Source organism: Ascidia mentula, chromosome 1 (genome assembly GCF_947561715.1).
Source record: "Ascidia mentula chromosome 1, kaAscMent1.1, whole genome shotgun sequence".
Lineage (NCBI taxonomy): Eukaryota > Metazoa > Chordata > Ascidiacea > Phlebobranchia > Ascidiidae > Ascidia > Ascidia mentula.
This window is the reverse complement of record NC_138566.1, coordinates 11,963,724-11,980,822: the sequence shown is the minus strand read 5'-3', so window position 1 is coordinate 11,980,822 and position 17,099 is coordinate 11,963,724. Positions and strand designations below refer to the sequence as shown.

At 35.1% G+C, this 17,099-nt stretch overlaps 5 protein-coding genes across 6 annotated transcripts; 3 read left to right on the top strand and 2 right to left on the bottom strand.

Moving 5' to 3' along the window:
* Positions 1 to 11: 11 nt before the first annotated feature.
* Positions 12 to 1,710, bottom strand: LOC145894159 (charged multivesicular body protein 7-like). Of its 2 annotated transcripts, none has more exons than XM_082982638.1 (3): positions 1,619 to 1,710; positions 1,482 to 1,527; positions 12 to 1,417 (listed from the first exon to the last, which is right to left on the bottom strand). In XM_082982638.1, the coding sequence occupies exon 3, from the start codon at positions 1,387 to 1,389 to the stop codon at positions 67 to 69; it is 1,323 nt and encodes a 440-aa protein (XP_082838764.1). In that variant the 5' UTR covers positions 1,390 to 1,417; positions 1,482 to 1,527; positions 1,619 to 1,710; the 3' UTR covers positions 12 to 66. The 2 variants fall into 2 exon arrangements, with proteins under 2 accessions (XP_082838764.1, XP_082838773.1); XM_082982647.1 differs by having other exon boundaries at positions 1,482 to 1,518; positions 1,619 to 1,706.
* A 1,486-nt stretch (positions 1,711 to 3,196) lies between these two features.
* On the top strand, positions 3,197 to 4,677 carry LOC145900988 (U11/U12 small nuclear ribonucleoprotein 25 kDa protein-like). Its single transcript, XM_082988899.1, has 3 exons — positions 3,197 to 3,358; positions 3,421 to 3,550; positions 3,870 to 4,677. Exons 2-3 carry the CDS (start codon positions 3,431 to 3,433, stop codon positions 4,182 to 4,184), a joined length of 435 nt encoding a protein of 144 aa, XP_082845025.1. The 5' UTR covers positions 3,197 to 3,358; positions 3,421 to 3,430; the 3' UTR covers positions 4,185 to 4,677.
* Positions 4,398 to 7,394, top strand: LOC145900972 (N-acylglucosamine 2-epimerase-like). The gene is made up of 9 exons (XM_082988898.1): positions 4,398 to 4,535; positions 4,846 to 4,965; positions 5,025 to 5,176; positions 5,381 to 5,553; positions 5,624 to 5,857; positions 5,926 to 6,007; positions 6,172 to 6,277; positions 6,742 to 6,943; positions 7,001 to 7,394. Exons 2-9 carry the CDS (start codon positions 4,862 to 4,864, stop codon positions 7,154 to 7,156), a joined length of 1,209 nt encoding a protein of 402 aa, XP_082845024.1. The 5' UTR covers positions 4,398 to 4,535; positions 4,846 to 4,861; the 3' UTR covers positions 7,157 to 7,394.
* Positions 7,395 to 7,489: 95 nt separating this feature from the next.
* LOC145917885 (ubiquitin-conjugating enzyme E2 H-like) lies at positions 7,490 to 14,507 on the bottom strand. Its single transcript, XM_083003187.1, has 7 exons — positions 14,320 to 14,507; positions 14,144 to 14,217; positions 13,686 to 13,760; positions 13,418 to 13,457; positions 12,794 to 12,846; positions 10,124 to 10,252; positions 7,490 to 8,445 (listed from the first exon to the last, which is right to left on the bottom strand). The coding sequence occupies exons 1-7, from the start codon at positions 14,370 to 14,372 to the stop codon at positions 8,291 to 8,293; spliced, it is 579 nt and encodes a 192-aa protein (XP_082859313.1). The 5' UTR covers positions 14,373 to 14,507; the 3' UTR covers positions 7,490 to 8,290.
* A 257-nt stretch (positions 14,508 to 14,764) lies between these two features.
* Positions 14,765 to 17,058, top strand: LOC145892050 (putative hydrolase LipZ). The gene is made up of 3 exons (XM_082981977.1): positions 14,765 to 15,916; positions 15,984 to 16,203; positions 16,386 to 17,058. Exons 1-3 carry the CDS (start codon positions 15,512 to 15,514, stop codon positions 16,919 to 16,921), a joined length of 1,161 nt encoding a protein of 386 aa, XP_082838103.1. The 5' UTR covers positions 14,765 to 15,511; the 3' UTR covers positions 16,922 to 17,058.
* Positions 17,059 to 17,099: the final 41 nt, after the last annotated feature.

Genomic DNA, 17,099 nt, shown 5'->3' with positions numbered 1-17,099 from the left:
GAAAAATAAAATTGCTGCATGTAATACACAAGTCACCAGCAATTATTAAAACAAAATTGTCTTTCTTTATGTTGCCAGCAGTTTACTGACACTATCTTTATGTTCAATTTTTGATAAAGGATGTGTGTCTGGAAGTCTATCTTCCACATCAAGGTTACTGAGTTCTGCAGCAAGTACATTAAGTTTATCTTCATTGTTTTCTTTTAAAATGTTTTGCAATTCAACTTCTAACTCTTCTTGATTGGAATTGTTCCAAAGGGGATCTCCTAACACAGATGAAATTTCATCTGCATCTTCCGTCATTTCAGCAACTTCATGCATGGTATCAGCAACATTTTTAACATTCAAGCCAGATTTTTCAACAAAAGACTTATAAGCAGACAGTCCAATTTTGTAGGAGTTAAACATAACACTATCCAGTTGACTCTGCTCAATGCTGTTTAGCATTTGATCAACTTTACTTACATGCTTTTCTTTTTCATCAATATTTTTTGTAATCAGCTGTTTTTGAGCCAAGGCCCTCTTGGCAAGAAGTTTTTGGTTTTTCTGAACATAGATCCGAGCCATTTTATAAATATTTTTCTGTTTTAGGCACAAGACTGATATCTCTTCAAGAAGACTAGATTTTGTGTGTTGCAAATGAGCAACACCCTGGTCAATGTCAGTAAAATGGTTTACATTATTTGCACACACTTTTGAAAATTTAATGTGTTTTGTCGTTTGGATTTCCAATCCACATGTTTGTTCTATAACATAAACAGAAATCCTCTTTTCCTTCTCCAAGGTTAGTAAAATGATATCCAAGCATTCCTTGTTTTCAACAATGGAACTAACAACTCTGGCCAATGATTGATATGATATGGCAGAATAGTCACCACTGAGCTTGTACGTTTCATCACACTCCAGCATGGTTTTGATAACATCTTCAGTTTTTTTTACCAGTGATTCACAACAAATATAATTGACATCAAAATTCTTGTTTTTAACTGGACTTAACAATTTTTCCGCTAGCCACTGTGAAGGTTTTCTTACAAGGGTGTTAACACTCCATCCAAACCACGTGCTGTTCATATTTAAATTTTTAAGATATTCAGTAGATGGTACTATCATTCCTTTTGTAAGCATTTCCTGCCAAACAGTATCAAAGCCCAAGGGACTCTTTCCATTACGTGTAACCACAGTCAGCACATTTGTTTTGCTAACAGAAATAGCAGAGCTTGAATAAAACAAATTGATGATAAGGCTTGTCCAAAATTTCATCTTTGCAGTCCAGTGTTCTGGTTTACTTTGTGCATCAGCTGGAAATGCAGAAAATAAAAAATCCATTCTGTCATCATCGGTCCAACAATTCACCAGCTCTTCTGGTGTTTTTATAAATTGAGATGCCATGATCTTCTATTTTAACTTCTTTTCAAACCTATCAAAAGACAAAAAACTCTATCTCTGCCAATTGTAATGTTACTGAAAATTATTATACTTACAAAGACCTCCCAATGAAGCTCAGGTTTGTTTTTCTGTCTGAATTTTCTAAACAACAATCACAAAGTAAAATGCCTTATTTGATAAAACAATTTAGCCAACTGTAAATGAGATAGATGTACTTTAAATATGTGCAAACCTGAATTGATACAGCGTTGGGACAGCAAATCTTCTATTGATTTGCCATATACTCTCCATGCAAGGTAAATGAGACAAATCATTGACACACAAAAAAAAATTTCAGTGATAAGAACATGTAACTGCCAATCTTCAGAATTCCAAGCGTTTTTTGTCTGTGTCATAAAAGAAGAGTGCATGTATTAATCACCTTAAGGAAGCACAAGTTATCTAGATTACTCCGCACACAAGCCAGGTTGCAAATAATGAATGCATTTATGAACCATTTACAAACTTCTTGGTTGTGGGCTGATAACTACCAAACTTTGTTATTGTGGAGTTTTTAAAAATATTTGGTTTAGCTAGCACAGTGCCACATCAACAGCTGCACTGATGAGACCTTACAGGTCGAAACAGTGTGTGTATACACCCTGTCTGCAGCTCTCATTTGGTTTAGAATCTTGGAAAGCTAAAAATGGCTGGCGAAAATAAATTAACTATATTTGGTTAAGTGATAGTGGCTGTTTATACATGACATAAAAATTTAAAATATTGTTTTTACCTCTGCTATTAGATATTTGACCACCAGAAGTGTTTTATTCACTGCTACTGTCAAGAATTGATCAAATTCATTTTTTGACATATTATATTCCTATAGCCTATTACAATGTGCCTACAAAAATCTTTTGAAAAGTAACTGCCACAAAAATGTTTTGACTGTCGATATTTCTTGAAAAATTTCCTCGATGTTTCCAAAAGCTACATCGCCACGTTTAGTAAATATGTTTCCATGCAATTATTAGACCAAAGTCCGCACAATTCCTCTTGACTCTGCTTGCGACCACTGATCTATAAACTGACGTCATTTACGAAACAATGCATTTTTGCAACGTCACATAATCGTTGCAGACTTAATTTTTGTACTTCAAAACCAAGGATGCGTAATGACAGTTGGTTGAATGAAATTACATTGCCTCTATGTTCTTTGGGACTGTTAAAAATATTGTTGTAACTACAGCACAAAATTGTAGTTCTGCCATGAGGTTTACTGTTTGTGTAAACATCATGGCAGAACTACAATTTTGTGCTGTTTATTGCAAATATAGAGTAATATTTAAACGCTCCTAATTCGCAACAGTTTTTATGTTCTTTGACGGTAGTGGACCGAATTTAAGGAATGTCAATTCGAGCCGTTTGAGACAAAAAGAAGTATGGTACGCTTTGGACGTCGTTATCACGGCACATTGTTTTTAATGATCGGATGATATGCAATGGGATGTGAATTATCGCCACATCTCGTTGAGATACAAACGAACGTTTGCGAACGTAAGTTAATCGCGTAAATTAGTGCAATAGGCTACTTGTTTTTATTGCTGAAAATACGTGGAAAATATCCCAGAACATTTCAAAAAGAACGAATTTTTTGCAAGCCTTTTCAAACCCCAAAGACTGCACCACATTAGCTGCAATGTTTGTTGAAATTACCTGTCATGGGGTCTCATTGTTACGTAATTTGGGGTTTCCCCGATTTTTACAACAGTACGTACGTACAATTCTACACTGAAGTAGATAGACCCATGTAATGTTCAAAAGGGGGGGTAATGTTTCCGTTGGGTAAAAGAAACTCATTCCTGATACTTGATCAGTGGGTGGCGGGGAAAACCGCGCGTAAAACAAAAACAAATATGGACGCCACTGGTTATTTGCAGCGCTTCTCCTTTTGCAGGGGGGCGACCTGTCCGGTCCGCGTGTCCTGACGCGCGTAAGTGCTCATGCTAATAGTAAATGAATTGCTGTTTGAAAACGGTTTGCGTTTTTGTGTAGTTGCATTGTCATGACAGTTTCAAATAAGTTTGAGAATGAATGTATTACAAAAGTTTATAATGAGGGACTCGATGAATTGTTGGGTGACCCTCTACTGAGTGAATTGCCAAATGAAGTAACTCTTGATGAGGTACATTTTTAAATGTTTAATAACTAAAAATTTGTTTCTTTATTAACTACTACGTTAAGGTTTGATATCGTGTCCCACTGGCAACTCAGATTAGGCCTGCTTTATTACAAATTTTATATATAACTATCGTTTATTAGTATTTATACACCTACAAGTTAACATTTTAACAAGTAAAAAAACCTGCTATGTGGCAAATTTTGATATTGCAATAGCAGTGTGGAAATGTACTTAGTGCTTTTCGGAGGCTTAGGACGGTAATTGCAATCTCTTGTCAACCTATTTGGTTTCTCCAAAATTATGTTGAACTCTTTTTTATCAGGTGAAGTCCGTTATTGCACTTGAACAAGGACAAGCCATGACAGTAAAAGTTCGTAAAATGGATGGTGAAATATATCCTATCATTATTAGTCAAGGAGCAACTGTACATGAGCTAATGAGCTCAATTCAAAGACATGTTAGTTTAAGACAAAAACGAAGTGGAAATATCAAAAATGTTAGTTGGAAATATGTGTGGAGCTCATTTTGGCTCAATTTTGAGAATGAAAAATTAATGGATCGTACAAAAAGACTGAAAGACTATGGAATAAAGAACAGAAGTGAATTGACATTTACAAGGCGTCTTAATGTAAAATAACAGTTTATACCTGTAATGCTTGCTGGTGCACTGCTTTTGTTTGACTCTGTCAATCACGGTCTCAATAGAGACTGGGGCTTCATGAGTCACTACATGCACCAATATGCCACGGGCACTATGTGATCAACAATGATCACCTCTTCTGCGTTTTTCCTTTTTTTCTTTCTTGTTTTTAGCGCCATTACCGCATTTTATTTGACACACCATTTGCTGCACCTGAAGAGGCGAGATCAAGCTCGTGCTAAAATAGTCGTTTACCAGTCAACCTCTTACAAAAGCAGTGCACCAGCAAGCATTATAGGCAATAGACCAGAGACGGACATGGCAAATTGAAGAAATTAAATAATGAAGGTTTGTCATTTAAAATTTATTTGTATACTTATAATTTGTAGTGTTTTCCTGTGAGGAGCTTTAAAAGGGTATATTGCTTCTATTGTGTTGTGTTTACACTGCTGTGTCCAATTTCACTGAGTGTTTCATGTTTTTTGAATATTTGTAGCTTTGATATAAAAATATTCTCTAAATAAACCATAATTAAATGAAGTCTGTTTTATTTTGATTTTATTGGATGTGGAAACTTCCTGCCTAAACCAAAAGGTCGTTTGGTTACATATTAACAATTTGACAAACACAGCAATCTGCAATTTCCAATTGGTTGCAGTTTACAGTCGAACACAATGGATAGTCAGCAGCTGTTAAAGAAATGGTTAAAAGAGATTCAGGAGGAACTAGAACAAGTCACTGCATTTTGGGTCAAACATTCACATGATTTAAAACATGGGTACTTCAAATGTTTAAATTTGGAATCAATTTTTGTTAAAGTGCACAATTTTATTATAGAGGATTTTTTACTTGCCTTGCTGAAGATGGGGAGGTGTATGACAAAACCAAGTATATGTGGTTGCAAGCTAGACAGGTGTGGATGTATTTGAGACTCTATTATGATGTTCCTCAATTGAGAAAATATGATATCAAGGAATCTGCTATCAAAGGTTTTAAAATCTTACAAAAAAATTAAACAATATCAAAAAAATTCTTTATCCAAAACGTTAGTGTTGCACAATATATTATAAGTTACACTTTTGCCATGGGAATAAAACTTGCAGGCTCTACGTTTGTAAAGAAAGGGGTGACAATAACTGCCAGCCATGTTGTATGCCATGACAAGCAACACCCTTTAATGGGATTCACTTTAGGTGCTCACTTCTTGTATGACTGCTTAGTGCAAAAAAAATCATATAGCCGATGTCCATTTACTGTGACAGCAGATGGAAAACCAACCAAAATACAGCGAGGGTTATTTTCTGAATGTTTTTATGTGTTAGCCATGTCTGAAACATGGCGGGCCACCAATAACAGTAAGTTTAAGGTACGTATTCATTCCTAATCCAAGTCACTGATTTTTTGTGCATTTACAACGGACCAGTGTTAACATGCAGGACAGTGCTGTACAAATGATGCAGAACATTAAACACTGGTGCATGGTTGATGATTCATCTCTTGGTCATGATGTGTTGTCTGGTTGTGAAGGTATCTCATCCCTTGCAGTCCCAATGATGGCTTTGTGTGTGTGTGAACAAATGGAAACATGTAACATTAATTGGGAACAGAAACCTAGTGGTTCACTGCATCTAATTGATTGGGCAATCAAAAATTTACTTTTGCATGTTAAGGTATATACATAAAAATCCTTGTCATTTTTTCATTAAATGGGCACAACTTTTCATCAATACATTTCAAGAGGGATGGAGCTGTTATTTTAGAAAATGTAACTCCAAATGGCGATGAAATAGCAGGGTCAAAAGGGAGGTTGTACATACCAGGTACATTAATATTAAAAATGAACAGCGGATGTTTAGTGAAAAAGTAATGGTAAAAATGGTTCAGTTTGAGTGGTAGTGTGATTTTTCTTGCCACCAATTTGTTAGAGTCATTAGAATATTGTAATGTTATGTCCCACTTTTTCATAACTATTGATAATTTATAGGTCATGCTATTGAATGTGGTTGGTTATTGCTCAAATATGCTCTCAAACATAACAACTCTGAATTAGCTGAAAAGGCTTGCAAGTTCTTTATTGATTGTCCATTCCAGTAAGTCACAAAATATAAATGCTAAAAAATTAAGAACAATAAATGTATTATATTTTAGTGTGCTATATACCAGTGGTTCTTAACCTTTTAAGTTTGCGAACCAGTAAACTTTCAAAACAAATTTTGCGTACCTGTGGCTTTTCAAAATCACGACAAAAATATGCAATTCAAAAGAAGTATAAAAAATTCAATTTAATGAGAAGTTTGCTGCTGTCTGTTTGATATCATACATGTTAAACGTGGTTCTAATGAAGTTTCTGCAAGGCGACATTGATTTAAAAAATTGTAATATATTTGGCGGATCGGAAGGAAAGTTGACGCAGACCGGCGGTTGAGAACCACTGCCGTAGACAGTGCACACTGTTTTGACATAGCAGGTCAATATGACTCACTTGCATGTATATTGTAATTAAACTTAAACTGCAGAACAGAAATTTACTTATTTTAAAATTATTGTTTTTCAGGAAAGGTTGGGATGTGAAACATGGTGGTTTGTTTTATTTTTTGGACATTGATGGGTATTGCCCAGTTCAGCTTGAGTGGAACATGAAGTTGTGGTGGCCGCATTGCGAGGCTATGATAGCTTATATTCTTGCCTATAAGTATAAAGGCGATCCAAAATTCTTGGAAAAATTTGTACAAGTTGCACAGTATACTTTTTCTAAGGTAATCTGCAGATCACTAAGCCAAGTGCGAAGGTGTGATTAAAAAAGTAATTTACAGTTTCCAGACAAAGAAAACGGGGAGTGGTATGGATATCTTAGTTCAAATGGAGAAGTTTCAAGCAGTTTTAAAGGCGGCCCATGGAAGGGGTTCTTTCATGTACCACGTGCATTATACATGTGTAAAACTATAATTGAACAACATTTAAATTCATAACTTTCAAATATAACAAAAAAAATTTAACTTAAACACTAAAAACTGCATGTGCCAATGATAATTTTATTTGCATTCTAAAAATTTACTGGTTGACTATTGTTGTGATTGACAGTAGAAAATTTTTCAGTACTTCAAAACAGTCCGCATTGTCTCTTTGATGTGGTGAAGTAGTTAATTAGTTTCTTTTTAATGATAAGTAAAATCTAAATTAATAAAAAGGTAGTAAGTTACTTGCTATTTCGCCATCCCAAAACTTGTATTCTGTCTTCTTCAAGATGTTACTGTAAAATTTGTGAGCGTTATTTTAACACTTAGTTTGCAGCACTACTCCTGTGGTTTAGAGATTTTATTGATTCAAATGCAAAATATCACGTCTATGTACAAAAATTCCATTAGTCATAGGACGCTAAGGCAAAGTAGCACTTCAAACTGTCCAAGTCACTCATATTCCTTTGTGCTGCCGTCTCAGGACCAACATGAATGTGTCTGATATCCGCAGAACGCTTTTTGAAAATCATGCGTTTCACTTAATGTTGCCAAGTAACAAATTTCCTGCATCACAGTAGCAACAAAGTGGTGATGAGAAAAAAGGTAGAAAGAGAGATACTTGAATAGAGAACAGGAAAGAACTTGGGTGTAATAAGCAACCCATTAACCAGACATTTATTTTTTGTGATCAGAAGGTTACTGATATAAAATTTAAAATATTGCCCAGAAGTGAGGTTTACACCAGTGGTTGATGCAGCACATATAAAACTACTAAAACATAAAATGACTCGCTACATTAGAGAGCATGGTTTGGTTGTGTGCGACCAAAAGTGAATAAACCTGATGATAGTTTGTGGATACTTTAAACTGAGAACTGCCAAGTTTTACAAAGAGTATAAAGATAGGGGCACATAACCCTTGACATGCAAAAACAACACACAAAATATAACAAATAGACTCTTGAAATACTAAATAAAAAGTTGTAAAAACAAACACAGCTGTCACCCATGCTGTCAGGAGCCAAACCCTTTGTTGAAAGCGAGTCAACAAATGTCTGTCAGTTACTGAAATGTCTGACTGCAAAAATAGTTCTAAGATGTTTGGGCGATGACAACCAAGGTACACAGTTTCTTCAACAGGCTGAGGTCACAATTCCATTGTTTCAGTCTCATTTTCAGAAAAATCACTAAGTGTTGACTCCTCAGAATCACTGGATTCTTCAACAGAACCATTTCCAAGCAAACCATTCTTTTTTTCATGCTCCAGCAATGCTTCTTCTGTTGCATACCGGTTGACATATTCTGGAAGGAACAAAATTACTCTTTGTTAGTTGTGTTTGCAATAAGTCTGACTATCAGTGCTTCTCAGTTTTCGACTATAAATGTCTGACATAGAAACCAACAGGTATTATGGATTTCATTCCATGTTCATAGTCAGGGTTACTGACCTAATTTTGAAAGTCGACATCTCAGAAAAACCAACCATCCTTATTTCTTAGATTTGTAAATATTTGTGACTGAGTCCTTGTTTATAGGCGTTTTGTGTTTTTAGTCACAAGTGTCCTTATTTTCAATGTGTTTTGCCCCAAAACAATGTAAAATGCTGGCTTTTTCTGTTTTCCACAACGATGGCAATGTTGATAGTCACACTTTTGTAGATATGACAACATTAAGTAAATGGGCATTTATACCATTCAAAACACTACAAAATATTCAAGCTGAAATTAAATCTTGTTGTCATTGCCCAAGTACATGTAGAAATTTGTTATCCTGATTTGATTTTTCCAGATCAGATAAAGTTCCAGATCATCCAAAGATATCTGTTTCTAAACCACTAATAACCCAATAAACATTAAGCGAATTGATTGTTACGTCAAATGCACAATATAAATTGTGGTTACTCTTTCGATGCTACAATGTTTTACAGTTAAGTAACAATTTAATGTAACTGTAATGGATAAACATTTAACTGTAACATGGTTTTTGAGATCTGCAGACAGGTGTACATACTGTTTGGACCTGTAAGGTCTCAGCAGCTGTTGATTTAATGAATTGGGTGAACCTGAGCCGGTATCACTATCGGATACCCAGTTGGGTACCAAACGGATCAGCTTTGACAGAAAAATGCCACAAACTGGAAATCTGTATGCCTGCTAGTGTAAAAGCTAGCCCAGTTCCACAGTCGAAGATGCACTGATGAGACCTTACAGGTCGAAACAGTGTGTTCACCTGTCTGCAGCTCTTAGTAACATACTTTGTGGTTTGAATGCAAAGTAAAAGCAGGAAAATTTGCCCAAATACGGGATACGAGATGTCAAAAGAGCTATAAACCGGAATTGGTGATGGTTCGAATTATCCAATTCTTTTGATTGAGAAAAACATTATGAATCATTTCTACCTCATAATAATTAGGTAAAATTTCATATATACCCATGTTATGCTTATTTCCTTGCAGATAAATTTGGTGTCAGGCCTCCATATGGGTGGGATTTGTGTTATGTGTTTGTATAACCCTGCTCATACATTTATCAGGTTTGAAATAATATTCAACAATTGCATTTTGTGGCCTCTGCAATGCCTCTTTGTAGCAATACAGAAAAAGACACAAATGCCTTGTGACCTACTCTAAATAGAAGGCATATTTCAATGAAATCATGCCTAATTTTGTACAAACGGGCATGGTAGCCTAAGTGCAAAGATCTTTACCTGGTAAATCACACTAGTTAAATGTGTCAAAAAGCTAACCATAAAACGAATGTAAAATCAAGGTAACTTTTCCCAAAAGATTGATAGCAAATTTCAGATGCAAATACTTTCCCACCATAAAATGAGTTTTTATCACAGAAGTGAAATAATTTAAGGGTGTGGCAGTTCTATGGAAAAATACCAAACACAAATCTCCTATCTTGCTTTGGGCTCCCAATGTTAATTTTTGTGCTTCTTTGTAATTTGCACACAATACAATACAGTTGTTGGTTACCCTTGATCTTTTTCTCATAATCGTCTCGTTTATGCAAGTACAATGCAGCCGCATCTCCATTCAGTGGATCTACTGGGTTTGGATATGATAGAAGTTGGGGAAGAAAAGCCTCAAATATGTTGCTCAAATCTGCGTAAAAAAAACAATACCAAATGAAACTTCTGCTTACTTCCTAAAAAAGGCTCATAAGGGGACGGTAAAAACCGCAATTGGTTATCTGAAACCGCCCTGGGGTGTGTCGATGTTGCAAAGAATTTTGCCTGTTTTACAGAGTGGATTTGACAAAACAAAAGAAAGGACAATCAAAAATCACTGTGCATGTAACGAAACAAAAAAAGTACAATAACAGCAACAATTTGTTGGTTGGTTTTTTTGTAGCGCATGATTGTATATTGGTGAATCATTGTGAATGTGAGTTTGGCGAGTGCACGCACCCCGAGGAGAGCAATTAGGCCGGCGGCGAAGTATTGTTGTGATTTTGTGCTAAATTGCGCCCAATTGCATCAAAACATATTAAGATAATTTTTGTTTTACATTTTTAAAACAATGACCCCAGTCACAACCACTACATGTACAATGAATCTACAACCTCAATTGCATTTCGATCAATCTTTTTTAGTTGTTTTACAAGCTGGAATATGAAACATGAAATTAAATGAAACATAAATATATATAGAATAGAAGTAATGCCATGCTTTCGCATAGCAAGGCAGGATCGCCCCACTTGCCTTGGCTGCGAAGCCTGTGAACCTTATATATAGATATATAGAATAAAAATCAAATTGTAGAAAATACAGTTATTTCAATGGCTTAACATCGGACCAAGCAGTGTTCAGTTATTTAACTTAGGTGCATATAAAATGACTACACAAGACACAAATGGTACTTTCTGTGAATCTTAATGTTACTTGATAATTGAACATAACCTGCTTTTAACTTGATTTAAAATACAGCTTGATTTAATTTTATGACATGGTGTGTAATTTGTTATGGCTGCAAATGGTGTCTTTGTTTTTAACGAACCCTATTGCTACCCATCAGCTTATGCATTTGATCGTAAACCTGTTTTAAATTGGCTTGGGACAAGGCAACAAGAAATGACATAATGAAACACAACAGTTTGTTCAACAATTATTAATAATGTGTACCAAAAGGAAGAAAGCTGAAATTACTAGTTGTATTTTTGTATTTTACATTCTACACCAACATTCCCTCTTTTAGGATGTTGTAGACATGATATATGACAATCAATGCAAATATTTCAAAAGTTATGTTTACAACAATTAAATAACCTTGCATGTTATTGGTTTTTGATCTATGTTGATAATCACAGACAATAATCCTGATACAATGATAAACCTACAAGAACAGTAAGGTTGTGACATAATGTGTTTGATCATCATATATGATTTCTAAAGAGCAACTGACTAGCTAAGGGTCATCACCCAACCACTGCATACGCTACTTGGGTTCGTATTAAGTGGCAGGACTTAGTTACACTGCCAGTGTAATGTCCTGAACAACTTATTTTTGCAACACACACATGTAAAGTTATCAGTGGTTTGCCTTCAATCACATTTACATAATATGGAAAGGGAAACAGTATAAGGTATCACTTGTTCATTCATATTTATCTTTAATACTGTTGATGGATTGTATAGCTATGACTGCCACATTATAGATTTGCATTCTTCAGAAACCGAACCTTGAAGTCTGAGACTTACTGAGAGTATTACCTACTCTCCGAACATTTCTGACATGAACAAATTACATAAAGATGAATAGGTTTAGCAAATATGTTTCAAAAATCACATGTAGTTTGGAAATAACATGTCTTTTTACACAAAATCTCACAGTCAATCCATTGAGTTACCTACACAAAAAATGAAGCTATGATAAATGAACAGTAATTTCTATTAACCACCAACATGGGGTTCAAGAAAATGTATTATTATGGACACATTTGGGAAAATAAAAAAGAAACCAAACTGATGTGAAAGTTTTTACTTTGGCAAATTATTTAGCAAAAAGTTTCCAACAAGAAAAAGATGTTTTTTCCCCAGTATACCAATGAGTTGTGTCAACTGGTTTTAAAAAAAACCTTCTTGACTTAATTTTCAGTTAAATTATATCTTTTATCTGAACAAGAAATTTATTATCTTTTATAATGTAAGTTCCACAAACAATGATTTGTGTTTTTGCTGTAACGACATTATTCTATGTAAGTGAGATAGTTTTTATTCCATTTTTGTGCTACTGTTAACATTTAAAGTTAAAGCACAACATGTAGGATTCTTGAGTCCATATTGAATAAGTCCTTCTCATCCTTGTTTTCATGAGATATAGTCCATGTTAATTTGTGTAGCTACTACACATAGTTGCAATGATGTGATTGTCCTTTAAATCGACATTTTAACAGAACCTGATCTGTCATTCAACGTTTACACCAAGAATAAATATTTATCTGCCTGAGTATTGTTCAGGAGGGTACATAATTCAAGTTATGCTAAATGTACCAAAAATTTCATGTTGTGTTTTCATCTTGCATCTTTGCAAGACTCTGTTTTAATGTTAGTTGATGGCACAAAAGCCAACTTCCTCACTTTGTAAACAACAACAAGCCACAACACAAATTAACTTTCAATACATATTTGTATGATAATTACCTACCATACAATGATGTCCACGATTGGTTGATCACATCCAAACATACAGTGCCAGACCTAAAAAAAGTTCTTTTTGATTATTATTTACTATATCCAATGTTCATGAGAAAAGTCAGACTTAATTAAACTAAGAAAGGACAAACACAGACAGATGGTAATACCAAACCAAACAGCTGCATCATCAAGGTGTGGAAACTAAACTTGCGCATTTAATTGAATTTTCAATCAAAAAAACTGTGCTTGCAATAGTTAACCTTGTGTTACAATTTCTTACCTGTGGTTGCAATAACCAAAACAATGTCGTTTTACACTTTTTGGATTGTGCTAACAATATATTTGAATCCAAACAATAAATTAAATTTTCACTGAAAATTACAGACACTGTAAATATTTTTTTTTGCTTCCAACACAAAAAAAACATGACAAATTAACAACCATTGAATTCCAACAGACAAGGAAAGCATACAGATTACTTAAAGACACACTTGGTTTCTTACTAATTTTGGACTGGTTGTCAGTTGTAATGCAACAATGTATGATATCATAATCACATGTGAGCATACTATGTAAATGCTGAGGAAATGCTATCAGTGATAATAATGATGCAATACAAAAATCAGAACTTTACCCTTCATCAATGTTGGGATGAAATATTCTGTTGACAAACCCTGTGCAGCAAACATAAAAACATCACCCTTTATTTAATTTAACAACTATTATCTACAACAAACATTTTGTACAACATCATGCTTAAGAAAATGTTGGCTTAAAGTTTCATATTGTTAACAAACATATATATTGATTAACCTGTGAGCAAAAATTTAATAATCAATACTTATATATTTGACAAGCATGAGATTATGCAGTGAATAAACCAGTTGTTGTATTAAACCTACCAATTGAAGGGGATTTAAAAGGATATTTTTCCGGCAGATCGACACGAACTTTCCACACTCCACCCTCATAGGGGGCTGTGATAAACCATGATATAATTAAGATTTCAAAGACCAAATAGCTTTAAGTATATTTTATTCCATGGGTTACTTATTGTACAACTACGCCTTGTAACATTGCAATTCAGCAACAATGTGTTGGGGAGTTTTGTTGAATCAAAATGGGGTAAAAAATGTTGAATACATGACACATACAAAGTTGCAAACTTATATGTAACTAGATGGAATTTACATTATAATAACCACTGGCACCAGCTACAAACTGATTTTTTGAAACAGTAAATAGTTAAACAGTACAACTAATGAAAAATTAAAGATATAAAAAACACAAACCAATGGGAATTAATTTACTTTGTGTATTTTTATTTAACTACATATGTTAAAAATTATTTTGTACTTACTTCCTGTGGGACCTTTAAATTTGACCACAAATTCATGCAAACCACCCAGAAATGTTACATCATATTTCCGCTCACTAAATAATGATTAGTTAAGAAAAATTGAACGCAAATATTGCACACTTATGAATGCCAATTATCAACATTCTGAATCTAATTTACTAATTGCATAAGGATACAGCTTTATGACATCAGTGTCCATTCTTCGTTTGCCTGGACTTGGAGATGACATTGTTGATCTGGTTAATTATCCAAGATAAGAAGATGTTAACCAAACCAGACAAAAAATATGGGTGTTTGAACCAGACAAAAATTAATTAATGGATGCTGAAACTTTTTCCTAAATTAGGTTTACTTAAAAACCAATATATCTGTCCAACATAGGAAAAACATCAACCTTCTTTCAGGAGATCAAACAAATAACACCAACAACCAATACAGTTAATGATAAAGAAATGTGAAGAAACATATTTACATCAGCAGAAATCAAAACTTACAGATTGGAATACCTATGACATTAAATAGTTTGGGTGACAAACAAATATAATGGGTTTTACACATAGCTTTACTTTTGACAAAGTAACCTATCTTGAACAACTTCTACAAGCAATAACGTCCAAAAAGTCGACATAAAGTGCATGCAATTTCAATACAGTTCCACGCAGCAGTCGTTCTACGGACAACAAAGCTGATGCAAACGTCAGATTGAATAACCTGTAACCCGTAGCCTTCTTCTCTTTGCTAGCTGGGCTGTTGTTCGACGTTGTACCACAACGCCTCACTCGCTCTTTCTCTTGAAGAATGTAATTGGTCGGCGTGCTTCGGTTGGCGCTGAGGTCACTCTGTAGCGGGGTAACGACTTTTACGAAACGTTTTTTAGTCAATTTCTTATCCCAGTGTATGGTTAATCTGCCATTTTTGTAGATTTCAAGCTTGTATCATTACAGGCACAAGTTCCAATGTGCTAGATTAAATAAATAGACGAGCCTAAAACAAGCAGGAAAAAATAAGTTGACGCCATGACAGTAAGTTTTTCGGTCACTTAACAATCAGCTGTTTATCTCTGAGTATGACGCAACAGTGCGAAAAAGGGGCCATAACTGAGCTCGGAAGAAAAACGTAGCAACGTTCCCTTCGGGCAACGTCACGAGGCCTGGTTCGATGACTGCTGGAGCATGACGAAAAACAGCTGATTGATGTAAACATTCTCCTGCGCCTCGCGGGTTTACCTTCTTGTCGGTCTTATTCAGGCAAGATGGCGATCGAATTATTGCCACAACTGAACTGGCCTAGTTTAAAAGAATTGTGCTTCTCACTATATTACTAATTATTACATGAATATGTTGTTGATAAAAGCTTATTTATGCAATAATGGTCTCATCAAAGTTTGTATCAATGTTTTGTTTTGCTTCTGTGGCAATTGGCCTGTTGTCCACATTCCGTTTCACTTTGAAAATATCGACTGCTAACATTTTATTTTCGCAAAACATCGGAAGGTATTCTACAATGGCTTGTAAATGGATGTATGCATCTATAGTTGCTGTATTTGTCGGGGTATTATGTGCTCCATGGTTTTTGCCCAATCCACCGTTTCTGCAAAGCCCTAGTCACCTGCCAACCGCATTGAAGAACTGGTTTGATATGGGACAAATAATGCAAGTCAACGGACATAATATGTTTTACTTGAAGTTACAATGCAGCAATCCCAAAATTCAAAATCCTCCAACATTTGCGTTGATTCATGGGTTTCCTTCATCATCTTTCGAGTACCACAAAGTAGGTTGTCAAACATCACACACTGTATTTTTTTTAAACAATTGTTAAGTTTCTATTGTTTTTCCAGGTCATAGACGATCTTCGAATGCAAGGAAACGTCATTTTGCATGATCATGTTGGTTTTGGTTTGTCAGACAAGCCAGAGTCCAATTTTACCTATTCTTTGTCAGAGGCCGCGGAAAATACATTAGCTGTATGGAGAAAGGCTGGAATTAAGGACGCACACGTCGTTGCCCATGATATGGGTGACTCCGTACTTACCGAAATATTGGCTCGTCGTTATAGAGGTAACAAATTGGCTTGTGGTAGTAGCAAAATAATTGACAATTTAAAATCTAGTTAGGTTGGTGACTTTTCACGATATTGTAGACATACCACTTGCTTGGCATGTTCCAGAATTTATCGGTTTTGTGTAGTACTGTATTAAAAAAGCACACTTACCTTTAACTGATGTGCATATTTTTTGAAGGGATGTTACCAGATTATTTCGAGAAGTTCTTTTTGAGCGTTACGTTTAGCAACGGCGGAATGAAGTATTCTCAGATTAACTTCCGTCTCTCCCAAATTCTGCTCAGCAACGTATATTTGGGTTCATACTTTGCCGCACTTGGAAGAAGATTTCGCATTGCAGAACGATTTACAAAACAACAAATTCTTACTGTCTGGGGTCCAAGCGGCGATTTAGTCACGCGAGATAAAGACATAGATATGATGTGGGAACTTATTGAATTTGGGGGTGGAGCAGCGATTTCAGACAAAACCATGTACTACTTGTGGGACAGAGCACATTTCGAATATCGATGGTTTGCTGCTCTCCAGCACCTGGACATTAGAGTGCGGTTTGTGTGGTCTGATTCGGATGCCGTGAGCCCAACCAGCATCCCCATCTATTTTGAAAAGCTGATACCTCACGCAGAACTTGACTTTGTAGAGGGCGCAGGACACTTTTTCATGCTCGAAAAACCTTTGGCTTGGATAGAACAGGTAATAAAACCACTCGTTTAACGTGGAATATATTTGTCTGCACAACCTCCGTAGCAGGAACTTGATGACTATTCACTGCAACATTCCTTGATTAGTTTGTGATTCACGTGAAATTTTGTAATTTTGCACGGCAATGATTAAACTTCTTTTGCATCCTTTGATTGTTTCCGATAATAGCCACGCTTGTTTTACGTTGAAG